This window comes from Phaethon aethereus (assembly GCF_964289735.1).
Source record: "Phaethon aethereus genome assembly, chromosome: 7".
Classification (NCBI taxonomy): Eukaryota; Metazoa; Chordata; class Aves; order Phaethontiformes; family Phaethontidae; genus Phaethon; species Phaethon aethereus.
Window position 1 is genome coordinate 31081317 of NC_138583.1, and position 26338 is coordinate 31107654.

A 26338-nucleotide genomic window follows, 5' to 3' on the forward strand; every position below is an offset into this window, starting at 1 on the left:
TGCTTATATTCAAGATATAATAGTGGTTTGTTATGGTGAAGGTGATTTGCTATTGGAAGACTGCCACTTTTCTTGGCAGTGTTACTGTTTTGATGGATTTATAACACAGGATGCATTTTGTCTTCAAAGTTTCTTTGGTAAGAAGTCAACGAGTCAGGTAATCCTTTCAATCTGATTTGATAATGAAGAGGTAAATACTCAGCTTTCATGAGGAGAAGAATGTTTTTATGTATGTACACACAGCTGTGTTTCAGGGCATGTTAGAAACAGTGGTCCCTGCTATTTCGTAACTGATAATCATTACATTATCATTCACAGTAGATTTTGATGTCCCACTGGTTCCAAGATTTCTAAAAAGTCCAAAAGTGTCTCTCATCTAGCTACCAGTAGCAAAAGAGGCAACAGGAGAGTAACTCGATTCTTCCTATACACTTCTTCATTTCTAGAATTCCTTCTGTGGGACACCAATAAATGCAAAAATAGAGGGGAGGTTTTAATCACTTTTAAAGAACAATAGGAGCCGTTGCTCTTTTTTAATATGAAATTCATTTGCTTCATAACTTTTCATCTCCCCAATTTCATTTTTTATTCAGTTGTGCTTTTATCTATTTCGCAAGATTTTTAAGAACTGTAGAACAAGTCAGCTAATTAAGCTTAGCTGTAAATGTAGGTTTCCTGTGTCCTAATAAACCACAAAAATGCTATTTTAAGTGAGTGATCCTTATATGCAAAAATATATATTATGCAGCTGTGCCTTATGTACATACTGTATACGGGTCACAAAGTATTGGGACATCCATCCCAGTGGTGGCTGCTGTAAGGTCAGTATAAGTTTTGTATTTAAGGGACAGCATAGGCATATTTCTTTTACACAGAATTGGTGAAAGGACAATATTTTGTATTTCTGCTTTTTCTTTAAACTACTGTCTTTGAAAAACAGTGGAAGAAAGATACGGGTTTTTTTCTTTTCGTAAACATCAAGAACACAGTACATGGCTGTCTCTTCATCCCTTGATGCCCTTGCTAATATATATAACCAATACACGTACACACATCAACGGGAAATATGGCTACCAGTTTATATAGCTTCTACCTGCAACCCTTTATTTGTATACCTTTTGCTCTTTATCCTGGTTCATCTTTGTTGCCTCAGTGTCTTATCTTTTGTGGGTTTCATTTTTATGTAAGTGAAAACCAGACAAAACATTTTAAATTTTCAGAGCTTCAGTGTCCTTTTTACATGTGAGTTTGTTGTGGGCTAAAACCGAAGTTGATTGTCTCAAATGACACTAGAAATATCTGTCCTTTGTACAGAATGGAGTATATGTGCCTTTTGCCTTTAATGGGACTCTCTTCTCCCCAGCTTAGAGAAACAGATGCAAACCTGGGGAAGAGTTCCAGGATTTTGACAGGAATGTTGCGAAGGTAAGGCCAAGGTAGGGACACTTCTGCTCTTTCTTTTTTAACTCTCTCCCTCTGTGCCTTTATTTTTAGTATTAATTCAACCTCACCTTTTTGCTGACCTACCTGACTCTTTGTACACAGGCTGCGATGTAGAATGTCTTTCAAATGAATGCTGGTAGTGAAGCAGCCATGGTTAGATAGACGCCTTTATCACAGCTATGGAAAGAGTTTTCTGTAGCTTGAGGGATTACCCCTTGCTCAGTCATTTCTCATCTTTGTTTCTTTGTATTTGGGGTTTTTTTTGGTGTGCATTCTAAAATTAAGCTTTTTGATGATGATTTCCCGTATTCCTTATTCTTGAATGATTTTGATGTTTTCAGGGCTTTTTACCTGTTAGTTTTTATGTAAGAGAGTTTGTAAACGTTTTGGGGCAGTGTAAGTTTACACACAGAGAAAAGGTTAAGATGATCAATTCTGTCCAAATAGATGGGGTAGACACATTGCCAAACCTTGTGGGTTTAGCATATCTTCCATGCTTTCAATTTTATGAACATTGTCCCTGGGATCAAAGTGAGGTGATACAGAAAGGAAAAATTTGCAACATCCTAAAACTCTATGTGGGACTGCAGGGAGGGAGTTATCCTTTGATTACTAGCCACGTTAAATTTACAGTACCTTCCCAGACAGATTTTTTTAATCAGTGGTGTCTCTGGATATGTGTTCTTTACCCAGTGAAACAGCACCTGAGCTTCTCTGTGACGTCCATATTTCTGTATATATTCAGCTTCCTGAAAAAGAAAAGCATCCCTCTAGTAGATGGTGCTGGGTTCTATGAAAACACAGTTTTAAAGGAGTTTAGAGCATCCTCTGAAGTGTTCAGTATGAAATTACCCTTGCCATAGGCTTTTATGTTGCATATTTGCTTCATGCAATTTGCTTATTAAAAAAAAGAAGAAAAGAAGTGAAAGTTTTAGCAGAGTTTTTGATTTGTCACTTGGCTTGGAAAATATCAAGACCAGAATTTAATATGTTGTTCTTTAGTGCAAGCTTTATCTCTTCATAAGTCTCCTCAGAAAAATATCTTTGTTAGTTCCTTGCATACCCAGTTGACAAAGGTTAAAATGACTGAACCTCATGCCTTCATTCCACAGATTTCTTACAATTCCAACTCCAAATTGTAACATATAAAATTCTCTGATTAAGAGTAATATGTAAATGACACAAGCTAAATTCAAAATCCATGGAGAAGGGAAGTGGCAATTGAAAGGGATGGTTCAGTGCCTGTAGACAATCAAAATAAACTATAAAAAAAAGAATGAAAGAAAAGACACAACCAAACCCAAGTCTCCCCAGGAAGGGCTCTGCGACATGAGCTGTAACGAATATTCTGCATATGTCTCCATTTTGTCAAATCTCATTAAAGGGGTTTCTTGCTTTATGTCAATTGAGCTGTCCAAAAATCATTCATCATTTTAGTGTAAAAAAAATCATGCAGTTATTTAAATAATATCATATTAATGTTAAAGTTCAGCTGTCATTTAATAGTATGGCTTAATCAGACATAGCATTTAGGAAAAATAGTTTTTTCGAGCTTTACTTGGCTTTCAGGTTGGCAGATTCAAATAAGGATTTATGGGTTTCTAAACCAATGTATTCTTTCCATGTTTATGCTTGAGGTACCTCAGCCTCTTTTGCAGCACCCTGTAGTCTGTTATTTTCAATAAAATAAAGTATCTCCTCATATTGTGTTTGAATACATTTGCAAGTAATTTGAAGAAGCTGAAACAAAAACATATGCTGTAACCTTTGACTTTGTTTTGTGTTTGGGAATCACAGTTAGGAGTCCTAGTTTATAAGTGTTCCATAAGCCAAATGAAAAATATCATCTTTCTGAAATATACTTGGGCTCTTCTTTTCAGACAAAAGGATTATATAGCTGAACACCAAGATGGCATGTTTCTGTGTGTCAGAAAGGCACCAGATTTCCTTTTTCTTTAACAAAAACACTGGGCTGAGTCACCCATCTGGGTGAAAGGCAGGTTGAGATTTAAGCTCAGTTCAGGTAAATGTGCCAAAAGAAGTGCCTCAGCATAGATGCAACTTGCAGAAGATTCTCAGGATGTTATTTAAAAACACGTAATAAGTAGACCTGTGGTGAATTTAATTTGTTTATGACAGTTGGGTAGAAGGATCTAGCATTATCCCAGCCTCAGCATCATCCCAGTGTTGTTCAGTCACAAGAACAATCATAAAATACAGACCCAAGAAATCAGCACAAATTAGGTAAATACAACTGTAAGAAAAATAATTAGCACAGATTGGCAGTTGTGTCCTAATTTCTGCATACTTCAGTACACACCACACAATGTTTCACTTAATTACTGGAACCAATAAAGAAAAACGCTGGAGGACTGTTCTTCACATCATTATTATAAGGAAAAGGTAATGTTAAACCAAACATTGCTCGACTTAGTTGCTGCTCCCACAATATGTATTTGCTGATATGCTTGAAGTCGTATGCCAGCCTAACACCCTGTGCATCAAATTAATGCCTAACTATTTCTATTTTTACCATCTTGGAAAGGGAAAGCAGCATCTCTTTCTGAATCTGGCCAAATATAGTAAGAGATTAGATACTTAAATAGCTAGAGGGCTAAATTATTCCCTTTGTATGACCTAAATTCCTTGGCCATGTATTTGTGCATAAATGTTCTGGAGATGGGGAGTAAAAGCAGGGACAGGTTTTGTAGGTTGCCATAGCTCACTAAGGAAATCAGTGGCAGAATAGGGACAGTTCTTCCTATCCCAGTTTGCTGCTCTAGCAACTTAAGGTAGCCAGCCTTACATATTGGAATTTGTTATCTCCAGTATTTTGGGTATTTGGGTAAGGAAATTTTTGTAATAAATGTTTTTAAATATTCTTGCTTTGAAATGACCTATGCGTTCATAATATTCTTTGTTTTTTCCTGTAAATAAACCTGCTGAGATTCTGCTAAACTAGTATATTCCCCTTACGGCATTGCATTACTGGGATAATATCAGCATATTGATAATGTCATTAATAATTTCCTCTTTCATGTATCTATAGCTCTGGACATCTTGACATTTTATGACTCCTCTTTAACACTGTGTGACTATAGCAGAAGCTTAGTGTACTTTCAGTTACAGAATCTTCAAATAATAGATTTTAATATAAGCAAATGTCATCTTCTGCGGTCATCTGCGATATTGCCGTCTCAGACATCTATCCCTTGGCCTCTACCCCAATGTGAGTTGGGGTGCACACAGTCTGTTAGAAAGAAGCAGAAAAGAATATGTTCTGAAAGATCTTCAGTCTTTTGCCCATATCCTAAGCCAATAGCCTAGAAAAGCTTTTAAGAAAAGAATTTGGATAGTCTCCAAGCCACACGCAGCCCAGTGGGAAACAAACCAACCTAAAAGTAACCAGATAAAAATTCCAGTAGATTTAAATCTTTATTGAATTAGCAGATAAATTCTATCTACCCCCTCCAACTTGCAGAAAAATATTTTAGAAAAATAGCTGCTACCTTCTAGAACAATGTTTTATTCTGTCTGATTTACCAGGTAATTTTTTGTGCCAAAAATTCTCTTTTAATCTTCAGATTTCAGTCTTCTGAGTTGTTATCAATGATGGTTTGAGAAGCTTATGAACACATCTGCTCTTATAAAACAGACTTTTAAAATTTGATTTCCAATAGGACAAACACACTAGCTCCAGCTGATAGAAATGAAGCAATAGGTGTTCAGCTCTCAGGTGATACGTTATATGACTTGCCAACAGCTGCATGACCAATGTGACTACAATCAGAAACAGGGAATGCCTCCCCCTCTGTGCTGGTTGTAGTCAAGCTTCTTCACTCTTCTTTCCAGGAAAGTTCTGGTAGTCCTGCTTCCTGCATTACTTCTAGTGAAACTTCCTTGTACTTTTGAACTCCAAGGATAGTCCAGACCTTACAGTTATTTTTCAACATTTCATAGAAACATAGGACAGTTTAGGTTGGAAGAGACCTCTGCAGGTCATCTGCTCCAACCTCTTGCTCAAAGCAAGTCTAATTAGAGCAGGTTGCTCAGAGCCTTCTCCAGTCAAGTTTCAAACACATTGAATGTTGGAGATACCAATGCCTCCCTAACCAATCTGTTCCAGTAGCAGTTGAAATAAGCAATTTTTTCAGGTATCTGATCGAAATTTCCCAGCATCCAACTTGTGTCCATTGCCTCAGGTCCTAAGCAGAAGTGATTTAAAACAGAAGTGCTTTAGAACTGGCTCTTAGAGTTTGGGCCTGGATTGCAGTCATTCCTAGCAGTTCCCAAACAACTTCAGCAGTTGTTAATGACGCTGTGGTCATTAAGCTGAGATGACATTCAGTGTAGGGCAATTCTTTAAACAGGGTGTGGGGTGCTCCACCTCTACCCATTGACCTGGTTGGGTGGCCATTAAACAGTGGATGCACAAGACTTCTTTTATTTGCTTTCTCACACTCTCAGAGATGTGAAAAGTTAATTATGTGTGTTCTGCCTTTTCTCTTGACTACAAAGCCCACATTTCCATATGCAGCAGAGAGTCATGTGCCTGTTGAGGCAAACCAAAACAAACAGCGAGTGCTGTCACTGTTTTTTTCCCCTATTTCCCCACCAATCTCTGTTTCCATCCCCAGAAGTCCATAACAAAAAAGATTTTCTTCTGAGCTAAAGCCCAGCGCAGTATCAGTCATACTAGGCCATGACTGTTGAGTCTCTGCAGTTTTCTGGAGGAAGGTCTTCGTAGCGCAGATGCTGAGTGAAGTTTAATATGCAGTTAGGTTTGCCTTGTTTTCATGCTAATAGAGGAATTCCTCTTTCCATCAGGAACTTTGCGTATTTGGTCTCAAGCCAAAAGAAGTTTGAGTAGAACATATTTCAGCAACTTTTTGGTACATATATTTCTATTTTTACTTCAAGATCTATTTCTACACTGAAAAGTGATTGCAACGGCATATCCTTTAGCAACATGTCTGCTCTGTGTTGAATATTTACAGCTGCAGCTGTTTCCTTCAGTAATTTAGACCTTGATTCAGAAACATTTTTAAGCATATGGTTAACTTAAACCAGAGGAGCAATTCCCTTAACCTGAGGGAGACTGAATAAGGAGGGAGTGGCAGAATGATTCCGGGTCATCTCTTGGGGCAAGATGGCTTTTATTGTGCTCTTTGCTCGAGGCCGATTACAGAGCAAACCCTGTCCTTAATATTTCTGTTGTTAAATGGAAACCATAAAATACACATAGGGTATTTTAGTGCTTGTTACTGTCAGTGTAAGAACTTTTTTTTTTTTAATTTCCTGACCTTTAAGCATTTAATATAGTTACTTGTTTCTTATATTGTTGTACATGCTTGTGTTTTAATTTAACTAATCTTTATCAGTTACGAAGTATTGAATCTTTTCAGAATCTTATCACAAGATAAGTCTTTGGATAAGGAACATACAGCTTGTTATTCCAGATTAAACCTTGGCATTAAGTAGAACCTGGTGGATCCTCACTTTGTCTTTAAAAAGAAAGCTTGTTTCTTTGTTGAGATGATGCACAAAACATCTGGAGAACGTAAATGTAGTGTCAGCAAAATTCCCAAGGGTGAGCATTCTTCATCATTCGGAGTCCAACCAAAAAAACAGCAAATGTACCTCTAGGTCTGGACAGCAAGAATTTTAAAGTAGTGGGGGACACTGTGGGTTCCCTGTTCTCAATTTAGGTATGATATAATCTGATGTATGTAAGAACCATTTCTTATTTTTAAGAATCAGTTGAGAGCCATTTAACAAACCTTGCTCATCTTCCTTGAACAGTGTTCCGTATGCTGTTTCCAAAAAGCTTTTGAATTTTCTACTTTAATTCAGTGTTAGAAATACTTTCCACTTCGTGCATCATAGATAGGAAGTCTTCTGAGCTGCTGTATTACCACCGTAGCTACAGCAAGCAGTTTACATAGAGAATTCCAAGCCATATACTGAAGGTGCTGAATATCTCACAGAATGGGACCATTTTCAACATTGCAAGCATGTAGCTATGATTACTTTAATGCCACCTTAGCCTTTGCAAACCTTCAGCTCCAACAGCCTAAGTGATACAGTGTTCAGTTTACTTCAAACCTGGGAAAAAAAGAAAGGAGCATCATGATTGATCTTTACATTTTAATAACTTAGTCTTAGAAGGGTATGCCTTCCATTCATTGAAATAGAGGCATTTATATTGTAGCATTGTTTTATTTTTCAGACTGTTGGAAAGCTTTATCCATGTGTCAAGCTGCCCACACTACGTCCATTATAAGCACAGCTCTCAGCATTCTTCAGACAACATTTCTAATTCTCTTTTTTCATTCCTTTTTTAAATGTACAATGGCCTTTGTTCTGTCCTCTCCATTCCCTCTTTTCTATCATCTGGAATTACTATCTGATTTGCCCCCCTTCCATCTACTTGGGTCCAGCTGAACAGCTGCAAAGTACATTATTTAAAGTACAGTTATGTTTCTACAGGAAAGCAGGGTCCCAATGGATAATTACCCAAGCTAGTCCTAGACTGCATATACCAAGAATTTAAAGCATCATAATAGGTTAAATATCATGTAACCCTTCGTGATTGTTCTTTGTATTGAGATATGTTGACTATTATTAAGCAGTTAGAGCCTAAAAAGGTTCACAGTGTTATGAGTGAAACAAAATGCATTTCATGCTCAGTGTTGTCATGTCTGAACCACAATAGATGTCCCATGACATGCTTGCATAAGAAAGCATGTCTTATCTCAGCATAATCAGTGCAGTGCTTTCTTGCAGTAGTTACAAGTAGCTTCCTCTTGGATGAGTTCTCTCTGACATGATGTTCAGGAATTGTGAACGTAGTGAGAATATTTTCAATGTGGCGAGATTGTTTATGTGAAGCAGGGTGAGCTAGGGAACCTGTTGGCAAAAACTGACATTGGTAATTGCTGAAATAATTGGACACAATTCTTCAGAAATCAATGAAGGCAAACTCCTTAGGGCCAGCAGTAAATTAAGAATCATGTTGTTCTTGATACCACTCACACTATAACTGTCACAGAACAATATATGCCAAATTTTACACATTTAATTTACTACAGAGTGTTTAAGCCGTAAATTCCTACATGTAATGTTTTCTGATCACAGACCTGCTACATGGGTCATTTAATTTAATCCAAAAATTTACCAAAAGAAATAGAATCATCTTGGAAGTGATCTCAGAAAAGTTCATCCATTTGTGTTAAGGTGGGATTGACTGTCACTGTTTCAATCTGGCAGATATTTGTCTGGCCTGCTCTGCACTGATGAACATTCCCCGTCTCTTCAATCAAACTGTTCCAAGTTTTCCCTAATGTTTAGCCCAAATCTTCCTTCCTGGGTAGACAAGAGAGCTTTTATGTGCTGGTGCATTTGAGATTTCTGTGCTCTGTCATGGCCCATGACTTCTACTGTGAAAAGAAATGTCTGCTGAACTTTTCAAGAATTAGAGAACATAAATAATGTACAGAATTAAATTATAGTTTCCAGTTTTCAACAAGCCAAGCCTTCTGATGGGATTCAGGAATGTAAAAATGGAAGAATTGGGTAGTGTTCTAATGGGCAAATCCTGGAAGCTCAGCCTCTTCAAACAGTAGCTTCATGCATATGTGTCACTGAGATTTGCAAATAGAGACAGCAAAATTAAATCATTCTCAGGAGGTTGCGCATCTGGACTAAAACTAGACTGTATGCTAACTGACTAAAAGTTAACATTTAAAACTCAAACAAGATCAACAAAATACAGAGATTTAACTTTTTTTGTGGCACTTCTAAAGGTTTTAAGAAAAAGGCAGTAATGTTGTCAAACAAACGTCAGAATTTTTAACTGATCTCTCCCACCCTTGCCCATAGACACACCAGCATTTTGGACAGTTCTATTATTTGGAAACACATGGTGGGAATGGGAGTTTGTTCTTCCTGGTCTTCTCTCAGGTCTCTGCAAGAAGTTTTGTTAATCCTTATCAGGTAAAGAAGATCTTTTGTGCATTCTGCGTATGATTTCCAGTAGCGCTTGGCACTTTGCTTGCCACACGTGATTGAAATTGTCAGCTTTTAATAAAAGCAAAACTAATTCAGCTTTCCGGCATGATTCTGATCACACACCAAGGAATTTATCTTTAAGAAAACAATGAAATCATCAAACTGTTTTAAAACTGCTGTGATATCAGAATCTTGTCCTTATTAGCTGATCTTTTAGATTAGATCATTTTCAATGTAGCTCAATAGTTGCAGGTCAGAGTTGCAGTGCTCAAGAGATTAAGTGACCAACAACTGGAACAAAGGAAAACTTGGGGTTTGAGTACAATTTTTGTTCAAGTCAAGGGCTCAAGGGCTACCACAAAATCCAGGACCTGAACTTGTAAGTCATACTTGTGTGAGTAGTTTGCTGGTCCGTAGCCCTAATATTGAATGAGGAACTCTTACAGTTTGAGCAAACTTTGTTTGAGGAGGTGTTGTTTGTTGTTGTTGTCATTTTACAAAGGCAGCCATAAATGATGACTGTGAGAAATCAACAGCTAAGGAAAACCAGGATTACTTATGAGTTTTTTTCAGATAAATTAGCGCTGCTGTGGGACAAGACCAAAACTGAGAATTTATATCCTTGTGTAGCATGAAAGTATGTTGTATTGGACCTGTAAAACTCTGCAGAAGAAACGTTCACACATCACTTTACCTGCTGAGCATCTGTCTAAAGAATAACAAAGTCATGAATGAGAAAGTGTGGTCTTACATTGAGAGATTGTTTAGTCTACTTGATGACAGGAAGGATGAAAATTTGCTAATTTTGGCTGGCTCTTTAATATGGAAAATTTGAACCTAATCAAGAAGGCAAAGAAAAGTCAATGTGGAAATTGAGCAAAATGGGAAAGACAGAGAAAAACCATTTTACCATAAACACTGGGATTTATGTTCTCTACAATATTTGTGTAGCTCTAAAGTAATTCTTTGAAAATAATTGAAATTGTTTCATAAATATCTAGAATAATATAAACAATGGAGAGACTTTTGCAACCTTTTCAGTGCTAGTGCTCCTTCAGTCTTAGAATTTATAACTCAGATTTTAAAATCAAATTTTAAAATCCATTTATTAATAGGGTTTTTTTGAAGACTTGAAAAATTAGTCAATGAATTTGAATAGCCAGCAGATACAATTTCTTAGAATTATAAGTGGTATTAGAGCTCTCCAGTTTAAAAACATAGCAGAAGAGTTTTTCACTGACCTATAGGCCTTCTGCAAATACTAGCATTTTTCCATGAGTGTTAACATGGCTTAGCTTGCAGGATCTCACTATGTAGCATTTATTACCCAAGAGCTTTAGTTTAGCTTGGACTTTGTTATATTAACTAAGCTGTAACCCAGAACTTTTTCGTAACATTTGCAAGTTGGAGCAAAATCTTCACCTTGTCTTATTTAGTAGATCTGCTGATGGTTTAAGATTGCAACTCCAATGGATATTTTTTTTTCTCGAATAAAAATTGCATCTTAAAATTATTTTTGCACCAACTCTCTGCCTTCCTCCTGGTACAAATACTTGTGCAAGTAAAAAAAAAAACACTTGTACGTTTCTGTCATTTTCTTATGTGGCTGCAAATAATACATTTAAATAGGGAATTGTTTGAGAAACGTGGTTCTAAGTGTGCCCAGTCTTGCCTAGATGTTGGGAAGCATATGGTCTACTTTATACACACAGAGAAACTTCCTTGCTGCTTTCTGTCACCACTATATTTTTTCAACTGCAGTTTTCAGTGTGAATGGCACACGTGTTGATTGTGAAGGTAGCATTCTTTCAGTACAGCCTTAAGCTAATTACTCTTAGTGGCAGTGGGGCTTTGTACCTCATTTGTGAACAGCTATTTATACTACTACACCAGTACAAAGCAATGTTTCACATTACCAGTTTACCAGACTATTACACCATTGTGTTTTAATCCACTGTAGGTGGATGGAGAATATGAGCCATCTGTTTTATTTAAGAAATAATCAGTAAACAATATATACACTTTACACATTTGGTCATTAAAGATGCCCATATTGTCGGACGCTGTACTTACATTGTAAATTGGTGTATTCACACATCAGCTCTTTCTGGTTTAAAAGGCTTGCTGTGTTCATAAGACGGTACAAAGCAAGCTCAGTAACTGCTCGAACCCAGCGCAGGTGGTCGAGCTAGTTGCCACACAGATCAAAAGTCAAACAACTGTGAATCTTCCTTTGAAATGGCATTTAGAGAGACAAGGCTGGTCTTATCTTCACAAACAAGAAAGAGTTATAGATATACATCATGAAGTTCTGAGAACAAAACGGGGTTTCATAATCACTCAGCATCAGAAAATCCAGTACTGCAGACTTTTGTGAAGACATCTTTGGACTATAAAGACCATCTTATTTTTCTGGACAAAATTTAGAGGAGTGAGTCTGAAATATTAAATACGAGAAAGTTCAGTGATTTCAAAACTTTGGAGACAAGAAGATGCTTGCTTTCACAGTCCATTTAATTTTATTTTATTTTATTTCCAGCAATGCTTAAGCAGAATAAAACAAACAGCAACAGCAAAACCCAATCTTTTTCAAGGGGTAGAGGTGAATGGGTGTATTTGTACTAGAAATAAAGGAAATTGCTTGAGATTTCCATTTCCCCAGAGTATTCTTGGTGAGCACCAAAAAATAGCCACCAAAATACATTAAAAATTCATTGATAAGTAAAATCGTGTTTGCCAACACGTTTTTAAGGAGATGGAAGATGATACAATCCCATATTAAAACAATAACGTTCGTCTAAAAGGGGGTAAGTTTAGACTAGATATAAGAAAGAAATTTTTTATGAGGGTGCTGAAACCCTGGCCCAGGTTGCCCAGAGAGGTGGTAGATGCCCCATCCCTGGAGACATTCCAGGTCAGGTTGGACGGGGCTCTGAACAACCTGATCCAGTTGAAGATGTCCCTGCTTATTGCAGGGGGGTTGGACTAGATGGCCTTTAAAGGTCCCTTCCAACCCAAACTATTCTATGATTCCATGATTTTAGTGTTATACCTCACAGCTTGTGCTTAAGATGCGTAGAACTTACGGTATTTACTGGAGGACTCAGTCTTATTGTGTTTTATGAGGAAATATAATTGGGTTTATCACTGAGTGAAGGCTTGACTGGCATTGCCAGTAGGCAGTGGAGGGAAAGAACTTATGGAAGTGGTACAGCTAAGAGTGAGTTTGCAGGTCAGCAGGGCTGGAGGAGTAGTCTTGAGCTTAACAACACAGCTGCTCAGCAGCAATGGGTCTGCTAATAAAGGTGGAGCTCTGTGAATGCCAGTTCTTTAGCGCAGTTGCAGAACATCTTTTAAAGCAGCAGAGTGTCTGTCAGGATGAGATCTTAGTCATTTCTTGTTGTATGCACTTGTATAAAGAACTCGCAGCAAAATATTAGTACGTCGGAGATTTTCGTTTTTGTTTCAATTCTTACATAACACAGCTATACCCAGAGGCACTCGGTATATACTCAGTAACAAAGCCTGTGTACTAAGAGGAAATGTGTTGACTTTCCATTTAGTATTACAAACATGAGGACATAGCTTTCCAAGTCTTTAAATCTATTTCAGAGGCAAGCTAATTATATTATTTATTTTTTCAGTCTTGGGGTGGGAGGAAAGAAGATTTTTTTTGCTAGAGCTTTTTTATGCTGGCATGAATTTTAGAGATAAAGTATTTTCAAGCGTATGAGTGAAGAGAAGAAAACATCTCCTTTCATGAGCTATTATATCTGCTTTCAAAATACACAGTATTTTAATGGTTAAATTATTTAAAATAAAACAAAATAAGACTCAGCTATAAGTGTCCCTTTTATAGTCTTTTCATATCTGTATTTCATTTAAGTTGAATATTAAGCATTGGCATGTTTCCATGTGCTTCATGATATATTGCCTTCTGATTTTGAGATATTGTGTAACTAACCGGTCTCTAATTTTATAAAGGTGTTGAGATTTTTTTTCCCATCCCAATCCAGGAAAAGCAATCAGAAACTTGACTACTAATGTGTGAATCTTAGCTTTGTCCTGGATATATCTTGGGTAACTGTGGATACATCTGGTTTTGTGCATCTCTAAAATGAGGATAATGTTCCATATCTCAGCAAAGCATTCCAAGAGCAAATGACCTTAATTAATCTGTGCGTGGTCCTCACATGACAACCTGATGAGAGTTTGTGAGTGATGGACTAACTGGTAGCAGTGCCTGTCCTCTTTGGAGTCATGGCTTAAATGGATTTAAAAAGGGTGAAAGAGAAGCATGGGAAGAATTTAGACTTGAGGGGTGTGCAGTATCTGATTTCCCAGAACAGTCCATTACCAAGTACATACCTGATCTCCTTAACTACTGAATGTAGATATAAGAAAGAGGAGGTATCAATTCTTTGTTGTTGTCTTCAGATAATATAATTTTGAGGGCTACAGGTGACAGGCTCGTCTTTCCTTGGGTGTCATTTTTGATGTGTTGCAGACAGAAAAGAGTATTCGGATTTGTTCAACAAATAGAATTAATGCATCCCTGGAGATGTAATGATTAAGTGTATATATAGAAGAGCAGTAATGTTAAACTTTATGTGCTAGCCCAGACAACTGCTTCTTCCTTATCAAACTCTCCTTACTGCTCCTGTGTTCTTACAGCTTGCTGTGCACTGAGATGTATTATTGCCAGCTGCTGTCAACCTGCAAACAATCAGTACTTTACAAACATTTGTTAAATACTTTAGAGTTCCTTAAAGAAGAAATATATTCCTACAAATGCAATGTTTTATGACTTACTATCACAGCGCTGCCATTTCCGTGTTCAAAGAAGGTGTGGAGGAGAGAGGTGTAGACTCAGGGGTGAAGGTAGACAGTCACTTACTTCCCCTGGCCAAAAGGCCATCACCTCTTGCCTCTGGGGAAATAAAAAGAAACATAGTTTGTTACAGAACGTGGATGGGTAAAGCCATGAAGATAATCTAGGAATGCATAAAAATTCTATCTATCTATCTCATGTGTAGTAACTTGATGACCAAAAACATAATAGTGAACCTTTGAAATTCCAATATTTTGCTGTTCAACTTCTGATTAAGAAGAAAATAAAAAATGTGGATTTCAAGTGCATTTTATTGAAACGTTCAGTGACATGATGCTGCGCTTAGCTGTAAAGTTCAAAGAGAGTTTGTTAGACTGTTTGTGTAGCAGGCACATGCTGAAAGCTAGAGTAAATTGAAGTTTGAATGTGATAACTGGTAACGATGCTGTAGAGCACCCTCTTCATGAAGAGTATTATAGAACATCTCTTGTGCTGATGCACTTGGTTGGTCATATTTTAACAGTCATCTTTGAATTATTGATGATTTATTAAAGCTCTACCAGCAAGAGGAGAATTAAGCTCCCACATGCCAGTTCCATCAGATGATTTCTTTTTGAGGAATCTAAGTGATCAAGTGAGATGAGCCATTTATAATTCTTCAAACAGGAATTGCTCACAAGTAGTTGTTTCTTAGTAAATTCCCAGTGTCCTCTCTGGAGTAAGATAGAGTATTTGGAATTATATGATGTTAAACATATTGTAGAATTGTTTTATAATAAACTACATGAAACATATTAGCAGTGTTCCAGATGCTTAGCAGTCAGCTAAGGAAATAGGGACCTTGCCTCAGAGATGCGCGCTGTAAACAGACAACACGTAGGTGGGGTAGGGAATGTTGAACAAACCCACAGAAAAGGCAGCGCCGCAAAGATGTTATACTGTTTCAGGCAGTGATATTTGTATGCTTATAATTCTGTTCATTGAAATCAGTGGAAAAGCTTGTGCCCAAATGCTTGTTCTCTCAATCTGAGAGGAGCAGCAGGTGCACAAGATAGCAGAGAAAAGCTCTGTTTTATAATTGTAGAGGCTAGCTTACAGTAGAGTTTCTGTTTTGTCCTCTTGCTCCACTGACCCAATTAAATACAGGTTTCATAGGAAAATATTGTTGTGGCTGACCTGGATAATAGAGATTGGTTGGGAGAACTATTAAAACTGGCCCTCCTCTCTAAACTATTGAGTTCTGAGACTGACTTTAGTTTGAGACCCACTATACCCTGCTTTCTTTGATCCAAACCCTGAGAATATGTAATCGTCATTTAAAGGAATGAACTCCTTTGTGAGCAGGAAGCCAAGTGGCCCCAGAGAATGCCTTCCCACATGGAAAGCCACCACCCCGTGATTTGATGGCTTCCATGCTAATGCATCTTTCAAGGGGGCCTCTTTGTCCTGCGTTGTTACTTATTTGGCTCTTCTTTTATTCCAGTCTTAATTGTCATTAGCATGTTGGTTTTTTCTGAAGTCATCTGGGGAATAGTAGTTTATAGCATATTGTTGTGTTTGTCTAAAGGCAATTGCACAAGCTTGAAACCTAATCCTTGTAATCTTTCCTACTAGGGAGAGCTTGAGATAAATACTGCTGTATGCTTGGTGGGAGTGGGTCTCTACTTTTTGATCATCCATGTCTAAATGTTGAGTAATACTTAAGGGAAAATGTTCTCAAAACATTCCTTAGATGATTATTAGATTATATTTTATGTTTGATAAAAACTGGAAAATTGTGTAAATATTTGCTTAACATCCCACCCCTAAAGCAATTTGTTTCCTTTCTGGCCTTCAACTCTTGCTCAGTGAAATGAGAGCTGTTACTTTCTGTTTATATTCAGTTTCACTTTGCAGTTTTCGTGCACGTGTAGTGTGATTCCCCACTGCAGGGGAATATTTAAATAATAAGTTGGAAATAAACACGAAGGAAGGGAAAAAATCTTTAAAATATTTTCTAGTGTCTTCCCACATTTTAGAAGTAAGCAAGTGCTATGATTATACTACCTGCATGTGACATGCTAGTAACTAGTGTTAGAAGAAATTTAAAAAATAATCCAGTCCTGCTTTTCTATAACTTGTTTGTCACATAGTAGGACAGACCAGTTTATACATATTATTTTCCTGTGGCTACTGTTCAAGTCAGTCTTTGGCAAAAGCAAACACTTGTGAGATGTCTCGTTCTTACAAGAGGAAATCACTTTTGCGTCTTGGATACTCTGTCGTGGTTGAGTTTTCTGGCAAGTGCTGACTTTTACACACAGGAAACTGTCAATACTCACATAGGTTAACTGTTTGGCTGTTTTCTCTCATCTGAATTTTTCATTTTGGATTAATATGGAGTATGGGTCTCAAAACTATGGACATCTGAACAAATGCTAGGTCATGATTAGAGCTCAACTAGATGGGAAGAGAGGTTTAGGGGAACATTGTGTTGTGGAAAAAAGAACCATCAGAATGAGTAAATTAATTTAAAAGACTGAGGACACTTCTCTGCACCAACCAGTGTTGAAGCATTTCTATTGTACATTGCAAAATGGCTGCTCCAGATGCAAGCAGTCGTGAGTCCTCTTTCCCTCCCACCATGTTTTTGCAATTAAATACTGGATGAAAATTCTTTTTCCTTTTGTTTTGTTTTTTGTTTTAAATGTGCTACTTTTTCCTTAATGTGTAGCAGCTGATTTTTCCTCTGTTGGCTCACTTGGGCACAGAGACAAACCTCCTTTCAAGGAACAGAGTTCCAACATTGTTGTTGATTATTTTAATGGGAAGCCATCTGTGTGGTAAGACAGGCTCTCCAGCTTCTTTCTGGAGAAAAAAAAAAAAAAAAAGAGATGCAAGCATTTTAGCCAAAGGTAAAACCCTTGCCTCTGTAATGTGGGTGGACTCACAAAGAAAGTAGACAAAGAGACCTGTGTCTCCTCACCACACTCATGAAGACCTGATTTTCAAGAGCATCCAACCTATGACAGATGGTCCCTTGGAAACACAACTTGTGCTCTTCAGAGTGTGATTGACTCTTGGTGCTTCCCACAAATTTGCAGTTGATATCTCCTGCTCCTTTGTGGTGCAAAGGACCCATTTGCTTTCCAAGAGCTCTTTGCCCCTCTTTTTTCTGGCTTACCCCATCTTACCTTCCCAAAGTTTGAATTGCATTTCTTGCAAGAGTCTTGCGCTTCCTCTCCATACCCTTCTGTGGTTTTCATAGTCAAAACCAATCTGAGATGGTTTTGACTTCTTTTGGCAAACACCTTCACTTAGAATTGCAATGTGGTTGCCCTAAAAAAAAAGGCAGCCCTTCTTTTCTTCCTTCCTCTTTATGAACTAGAGACATAATGTGTAAAAGCTTGGTGTAAGTTCACAATAGCACTTTGTCCTCTTTCACATTACTTGCCAAATAACTACTGTTGTGGCAACAGCTGTAACCAAGCATGGTGTCAGCTAGTTTTGCCATAACGTGACTGGGTGCCAATAATTTTAATATAATGTGAAACACACTCCCATGCAGTGCAATGAGGCATCTGATTATTAAATTCCTTGAAATGTCATCTGGATTTTTTTTTTTTCATCAGTTCAGGTCTCAGAACTGGACAGTGTTGAGATTAAAAGAAAAAGAACAGAAAATTCTCTCATTGTAGTAAACATTTCCAAGAAAACTCTCACCCTGAAGCAGACAGTTCTGCTCTGCTTACATAGGCAGCAACAACAAAGGCTCTGTGAAGGCTATAGGGGTGGAGGATACAATTGTGGCTACCAGTTGTTTGCTGCTCTTTACTGTAGCACTTTCTCCAGTGACAATAAACGCTATTTATTTTTAGGCTTCTTATTCTGAACTACTTATAAAAACTAAAAGGTAGGAGCGTGGTGAAACATTTAATACATTGCTTACATTGTGCTCCAAAACCATGGTATTCAGCATTATTGTTAATGATTGAAGCATTAGCATTTAATTGTGTAAAGCAATTAAAAAGCTCAATATTACTACTTCTTGGGCTGAGTCCATTAATACCGTGAGCATTAGTAAGAAATATATTGAAGAAGTTGAACAAGGTCATAAATGTTCTGCATGCAAGGAGCAGCTAATGCTTTTTTCCAAGCCTTTAAGAAGTAGTTTGGAAAAAAAACAAAACAAAACACAAAACAAAACCTTGTGAGGTGAATAGATAAAAGGCTTTCTTGGTTTAGTTATGTCAGTTTGGCTTTTTCCTGTAATTGCTGGGGTTGTTTTGTTCCTAAAGAGGGAAAGGATGCCAAGCTGAAGAGGTAATTTCTGAGCACTGTTTCAAGATACTGTGAAAGTTCTCAACTTTTCTGTAATAAGAAAAATAACACTTCTCTAATGGTGTCTGTTCATTGCATATTGTTCTTCTATATGCAGTTCAGTGCAGCTGGCAGCAAGTACCTGAGAGAAACCCAGGGCTGAAGAAACAGTGTAGGGAGAACCTGAGTAGCCCTGAGTACCTACAGGCTGTGTGCACCAACTCCTCTGGGTGCTGTCAAGCAATCCTTACCTTACATCACCGTGGATGAAATCGAACGAGATCATTTGTGTTTGATCCCAGGTGTCTTTACGTTTGAATCCAAACAGGAAAAACTCCTGGCAGCATGAAGCTGGATTGGGGGTGTTGATACTCCAACCACGTCTGGATGTCACTCTCCTCGTGTCAGATGGGCTGACTGTGGGCTTACTTTTCTTTGGTAATCTTGCGCAATGAAAGGTCTGGGTTTTCTGACCTGTAAAGAGTCATAGCAGAGCTCTGTAGTTGTAAAGTATCATTATGTGCTCAGAAGTGAAGAGGTTTTTACTAGGGAGGAGCTCAAACCAAAACCCTAAATGTGGATATTTCAAACCTTGGAATATGTATCTGCATCTGAGCTTTGCAGGTTACATGTGCCAGTAGTGCATTAAACCAGTGTATGACATGGAAATTTCTCTAAAACTTACAGTATTCCACATCCGAGTGCAGTTACAACTAATGTCTTCAGGCTCTGCTAGACAGTTTCCAAGGGAAATTTTTGTTTAATTTAATATCAGGCCAAATCCACTGTATATCTTTAATTTTCTACTTAATATTTGAATATGTGCAGAATAGAAGCAGCACAGGCAGAAATAATATGGTGTTTCCCAAACTGACTCATTTGACCCTTAGCTTGGGAAAAAGACCAACCTGAAGAAGCAGAAGCAAGTTCTGTCTCTAGATCCACACAGGTTTTGGCTTCTGTAGTGATGCTGGAGTCATGGTGTTTTAAAGGATACAGTTGTTTTCAGTCCAAAAGCAAGTTGATTCTTCATGCATAGTTGACACTACCGTTTAGGCTGACGAGGGTAAATTTTAGGACAAACCACAGGAAATGGCTTGGAGAGGTGGAGGATATTAAGAAAATATTATACTGCTGCTTTAGAAGTAAAATGAAACACTTTGGGCTCCATTTTCCCATATGATGTTTAAAGCCATTGTTTTGATAATTTTTTTTCAAAAAATACTGCAACTATTGAAAGCAAATGTGCTTCAAAACATATAGTTGTTTTTCGTAATCTCAGACCAAGACAAGTCACATGAAAATCATCCTCTTCTCATGGAAGACAGCTTGAGATTTTGTGAAAAACTACTCCTTTCCTCTTCCGCTGTCCCCTCACCCCCAGTTTTGGACTAATTGTATCCCCTTGGAAGTACTACTTTCTGTGTGAGCTTTGAGAGTGAAAATTGTTCAACTTTTTGTTTCTGGAAGAATCTGCTTTAGCTGGGAAGTCAGACACAGCAGTAGGAACAGAAATAGCACTTTGAAAGCTAACAGACTGTATTCACTTTGGTATGTAGAGAATGGCAACAGCAGTCATTAGTATTGAGAGAATTCTGTTCTTTCTCTACTTCTCTGCCCTTGTTGCAAGATGAGCAAGGGCTGACCTGAACTTTTATTTGTTTGTTCTGCTGTGAGGTTAAAGATGCACGCTCCCCTCGCCAAGAATGTTTTATTCTGTTTTTGTAAGGGGGGGAACTCAACTTTTGTGAAGGCAAAGAAACAGCTGAACAAGACTTAAGCTGATAGATTCCCCACCCCCCCACCCCCCAGCTTTCTACCTGTGAAGAAATACAGTACTTTTAGGGTGAGGGGTGATTGTGGAAAGCAATGATTGAACAAATAACTGCTTTAAGGCCAGTGCTAGAAACGCTTGCCAGTATAGTAATGTCAGTTGGAGGTGTGATTTTTGGCTGCATGCGTGTATTGGCAAAAGCCCTAGTATAGACATGGTTGTACCGGGGAGCAGGGGGGGAAGCTTTGGCCAGTATATTCTATTTTGCTTGGGGAGGGCATAAGCTCTCACAACAAAAGCACTTTTTTCTGCTGGTAAGTTGCAGCTCCAGTACACGCTCATGCCAAAACAGTTATACTGTTGTAGTGGCAAACCTTTTTCATAGACTAGACTTCTGAGTCTGGTAACCTAACATTAGCAACTGTGCTCCTGTTGTTGTTAATTTTAACAGCAGCAACATCTGAAGGTGATTTGAGTGCCTTCGACCTTGTAGCATTGTAATGATCTTGAATTTACAGATCTGCATTTCATTTACTATCCATATTTAGGAGAACTGCAAACGAAATTACACTGCATTCCATCTTTTGCATGCAAGACATTTCTTTACAATACTTTTTTAATGGCTTTTTCCTAGCTACCACTCAAGTAAAACTGCCTGTGTGCTTTCCAGCTGTCTAAAGCTGAAGAATGAGATTATCTTTGGATTTATTTTCTGATTCATTACACAACTGTTTATCGTGAAACAGGGTTCTTCTAAGTGTAACATAGTCTTCATACCTAGGTTCTACAGATTTCTGTAGCAGTTTTTTTCTTGAATATCTTGGATTCTGTATGTTGTCAGTACTTCATGGGACTACGTAGTCATATGTGTGACACCGCAGGCCTTCCATGTGAACTTTCCTTCTATTTTACTCACACGTGAGGATGAGAAAGAAGTCCTTTTTTCGTAATAATGAAGCGCACTGCACCAGCCATCTTCAATACGTGAAATCAGAAAGGGTAAATACTCGTTCCAGGTCCCAGTTTCATGTCACAAGAACATTTCAGCTATTGTGTAATCTCTCCAGAGTGCCCTCACACTAGGAAAGCAAAAACAATACTGTTCTCAGTACTGTTAGGGAGGTGACGCTTGGAGATGTGCAGTCTGCCCTCAGCGATCAGTACACTGCTTATCTTCCACTGGTATTTCATGCCAACTGACTTTTATAAGACTATACCAATATTTGAACCTTGATTGCTAGACTTTTTGTTCAGCCTGCTACTGCCTCGTTATGGTATGGTACAAGAGAATGTTATGGTTGGTTGTTTTTCTTTTTTTTTATTTTTGCTTTAAATTACCTCTGACTTCATCGGGTGTAAAATTTGGCCAATGCTGAATGCTTTTGAAAATCCCACCCTTCAGTTGGTTTTAGTTTTGTTGTTGTTTTTTGTGTCCAATGTAGGACTCAGTAATATGTACTGGCATAACATCTCGCTGGAGCAGAACAATGATTTATTGTGCTAATTACTGACATTGCAAAACCACAGACAGTAATCTTGATCTTGGGGGGGCTGGGGGGGGTGGAACCCTAAACACTAGGTTAAGATCTATTAAAAAAGATAGTTTATACGAGGGTAAGAAAAGCATGTTGAGTTTTAGAGTGGTTTCCCTTTCTAGGTTTATGCTCTTTTTTTTTGAGAGAGAAAAAAAAAAAGAAATGCTAGGGAAGGTTGGTGTTTAATGAATAGTACACACATCTGAAGCTGTATTTTCAGTATTCCTGGTCTTTCAGTCTCACATCTTATATTTTTCGAGGCTTGTGATGCATGAAGTAAGTTAAAATCAATAGGTTTTTAGAATATTTGGACTTTCTGGCATTTTTTCTTTGTTGCTCTGTGGCTTGGACAACAAACATTGTGAACTGAGTAGCCTCAGTTTGTTAATCTGTCCCTTGGGTGCATCCTTTCTTAGTTCAGCAAAAACACAAACAAAAAAATCTACTGCATGTGGTCAGTACTCAGTTTGCTTGGGCTCATACATCTTGTTGAAACCAGAATATTTTCTCTCCGAGACAAGCCCAACCCCTTATTCTTGGTAAGAATTCTCAGTTTTCATTCTGCATTTTAGCTGTTAACTCCTTTGCCATTTCAGCTTCAAAAATCCACTAAAAAAAATCATAGTATGTTTAAGGGAAATGCGCATTTTTAACATTTTGCTTGTTCAAATAGCTAAACGGTGTTTGTTCAAATATAAAACCACCTCAAACAAATAAACAAACAAATAACCAAAAACCCCAAGGAAGCAGAAGATCACCTAGCCAAAACCAACAATGAGAAATCTTCTCAAAAGTGCAACTTTCAAGAAACTTTGGGTAATGAACTATAAACAGGAGGTTAAAATGGAAACACTTTTACATCTGAATCTGTAATGTCTGCTACCCAGTGCCTTAAGTACTTTGACTGAAAGCAAAAATGTAAAAGACTGACTAAATTCTGGCATTTGCAGCTTCGTTCACAGTTCGAGCAGGTTGCTAACAACTTTCTGCCTGCAAACGAGCGAGTCTCAGGTGGCGGTACGAGGGAGTTCCTCCAGTCCTCTTGCTATAACACAAACCTGCTCAGGGCAGCTACACCTCAACTCTAGAAATCTAAAGGAGATATAAACAAAAATAAAACTTACTACAAATACTTATTCTTAGGGCACCTACCAGATGAAATTGTAGTATGGCAAAGGTTTGCCCTATGATGTGCCCCTTACCAGGAGAGCAACAAGAAAGAGCTGGGCAAACGATGGTTTCTGGAAGAACATTTAATAGAAAGCTTTTCCCTTAAAAATATCATCTTTCCAGAAATGCAGATGTGCATGATAATCCTATAGGGATATTGGTATTTGGCCTCTAGGATTTTAAGAGTCCTGTTCCCAAGGTTAAGATATACAGACAGCCAAATTTTATTTGAAACTATTATACAAGACAGATATGGAAGCTCATGGAGTATTACATTGCAAATCACATGTTAAAGAGAGACACATGGCTCTTGAGCTATAAAATGAGTAGAGAAAGGAATGATATTTAAAAGATATCTTTAACCGCTTGTTTTACTCATTAATCTGCAGTTCACAAAGCATTATTTGCAGCAAAAAATGCTATTATAGGGTTGTTTCTGAAGGGTAAACTAACGTTTCGGACATTTTCACCACTAATATAACTGTGTAACAACAGCAAAACAAATACTGATGGTGAGCAATGGTTCTATGAGTGAATGTGTTGAACAGCTGCCACTTTCCACCCTTGAGACTTCTGCGTATCTTTGTTGGATGAAGCGATTCCTGTAGCAGATTTGTAATACACTTTGTGCTGCAGGGGGGTTAAGGGGAAGAGCTGAGTCTGTGATACTGTGCGTTAATGTAGATTTCATCAAATCAAGGGGAACTTCTGCTCTGGGCATGACGGGGCTGTTGCTTCTGAGCAATACAAAGGTCTGAATGTGCCCCGTGGCAAAACTCCTGACCCAGTGCAATACCATCACAACAAAGTGCTGTTCTCTTCCACCCTAACTCTCCCATACGTGGGCACTTTCGCTCTACCAAGTACTTACTGGGAAACGCAGTGTCTTATCTCTCCGTGTCCCTGTGACGAAGTGTTCTCCTTACCTGCATCTTCTGAAATGACATGAGGTGTTCTCAGGTATTCAGAGTCATTCTGAGACTGTTGTTTCTTACCAGATTTATAAAGAAGAGAGCATTGCAGCTTTGGAAAAATGCACTCAGAAGTTTATCAGAAGAATTACATTCGTCAGACACCACCAACTGTGTCATTCCTAAGGCTATTATTCTGTTCTCATGGACTGGATATTTTGTATGAGTGGGTTAAGTTCTATCTACAGATAGAAGCAAGCAGCTGAACTTGGTAGTTACTCTTTTCCAAAAACATATTTGAGGGTATCATATTTTGCAGAATACAGTTAAGTCTACTCCATTTATACCCAATACAAAAAGATGTAATGAATAGCTTTGATTATCATAAATAGCTGATTTGAAAGAGCACTGGTTACTTACCCTTTGACTACAGTTTATTGTTGATACAGTCTGTCAAACAAATATTGGAGTTAAATGGGTTTTCCCTCCTGAAAAATGTTTGCATTTTCAGAAAGATGCGCATGCTTTCTTCCCTTCCCTCACCCCTTTCTCTGTGCCCCCAAATATTATGCACTGGTTAGGACACTTCCATAAGTTCTGGAAAATCCAGCTCCAGTACTCACTTTTTTTATATTCAGATCAACATCTGGACACTGACTTTCACAGAATCACTAAGGTTGGAAAGGACCTTCAAGATCATCAAGTCCAACCATTAATCCAGCACCACCATGTTCCCTAAACCATGTCCTGAAGCGCCACATCCACTCGTTTTTTGAACACTTCCAGAGATGGCGACTCCACCACCTCCCTGGGCAGCCTGTTCCAATGCCTGACCACTCTCTCAGTGAAGAAATTTTTCCTAATATCCAATCTAAACCTCCCCTGGCGCAACTTGAGGCCATTTCCTCTCATCCTATCGCTGGTTACTTGGCAGAAGAGACCAACACCCTCGTCGCCACAACCCCCTTTCAGGTAGTTGTAGAGAGCGATAAGGTCTCCCCTCAGCCTCCTCTTCTCCAGACGGAACAACCCCAGTTCCCTCAGCCGCTCCTCATAAGACTTGTGCTCCAGACCCCTCAGCAGCTTCGTTGCCCTTCTCTGGACACACTCCAGCACCTCAACATCCTTCTTGTAGTGAGGGGCCCAAAACTGAACACAGGATTCAAGGTACGGCCTCACCAGTGCTGAGTACAGGGGCACGATCACTTCCCTACTCCTGCTGGCCACACTATTCCTGATACAGGCCAGGACGCTGTTGGCCTTCTTGGCCACCTGGGCACACTGCTGGCTCCTATTCAGCCGGTTGTCAGCCAGCACCCCCAGGTCCCTTTCCTGAGTCCCAGAAAATGCTGCACTCCAGGGGTTCCCAAAATTCAGTGTGCTCAGTTTATGCCATCACAGACAGTAAGGGCAACTAACTGTAGCCTCGTGGCTACTCTCATGGCACGTGCAAGATAGGCTTTTTCGTTCGAATCTGCACACTTCCAACAGGAGAGCTCTGAGAGACCCTTTCCAGAGTAGCGTAATGGTTAAATGTTCAGGTAGGACATCAGTTTTAGGGTCTCCTGGTCTCCCTCCCACAGTGAGTGATATAACTGGTGAGTTTGCTCTGGAGTCTCCTTCTTCCCTCGAAGCTGCTTTCTGAGCTGCAGCTACAGTCCGTGTAGTTGGCAGGTACATGCCCAAAATGTTGTGTGCTCTGCTCTGAGGAGAGGAGCAGAAAATAAAACTGAGCAGAAACCTCAGAAAGAGATTCACTATCTCCAAGGTGGCAGTAGGTGCAAGTCCCAGAGAGTGCAAATATCAGGGCATCACAGAAATTCATCTAGACCTTGAAGTACAGCCTGGGACCAGTTAAAAGGGTGGATGTCATAGGCTTCAAGGTAACTGTTACCAGGGCTTTGGCCTGATCCTCACATAGTTGTCTGGGTAAACCCCGACACGAGGTGTCCCTGGGCATTACTGTCAGGGAGTCTGTCTCCCAGCTCAGCAGGAATTTTGCCTGCGCAAAGTCCTTTTGTTAGTGGCTGTCTGGCTTCCTGATGCATGGGCTCTAGATGTGCAGGTACGTACTCACACTTTTATAAAAAGACTTTGGATAAGTGACTTTTACTCAAAAGACACAGAAGCAACTTGTCAGCTGCCAGATGGGAGGCCCAGTAGTTGTTCCTGCTGCGGTAATCTCTCTCTTCTCCAGGGTGGTACCACAGCAGATCACAAAGTCACTGAAGGGTTTCATGGGCTTCCTACCCTCCTATGTATGGTGGCATAACAGCTACCTCTCGGCTCTGAAGCTTGCCTCTTTGTCATAAATAAAATCTGCTTAAGCATCACCCTTTTTGAAAGAATTCTTCAGAGTTCAAAG

At 38.7% G+C, this 26338-nt stretch overlaps 1 protein-coding gene across 2 annotated transcripts in view; it reads left to right on the plus strand.

Moving 5' to 3' along the window:
- VTI1A (vesicle transport through interaction with t-SNAREs 1A) overlaps nt 1-26338 on the plus strand; it is a gene marked incomplete at its 5' end in the record, with an annotated part of 274237 nt that overhangs the window by 172282 nt on the left and 75617 nt on the right. For both annotated transcript variants that reach the window (XM_082002562.1, XM_082002563.1), the window contains one exon: nt 1364-1425. In XM_082002562.1, the coding sequence (XP_081858688.1) occupies nt 1364-1425 (62 nt within the window). The remainder of the gene's footprint in view (nt 1-1363; nt 1426-26338) is intronic.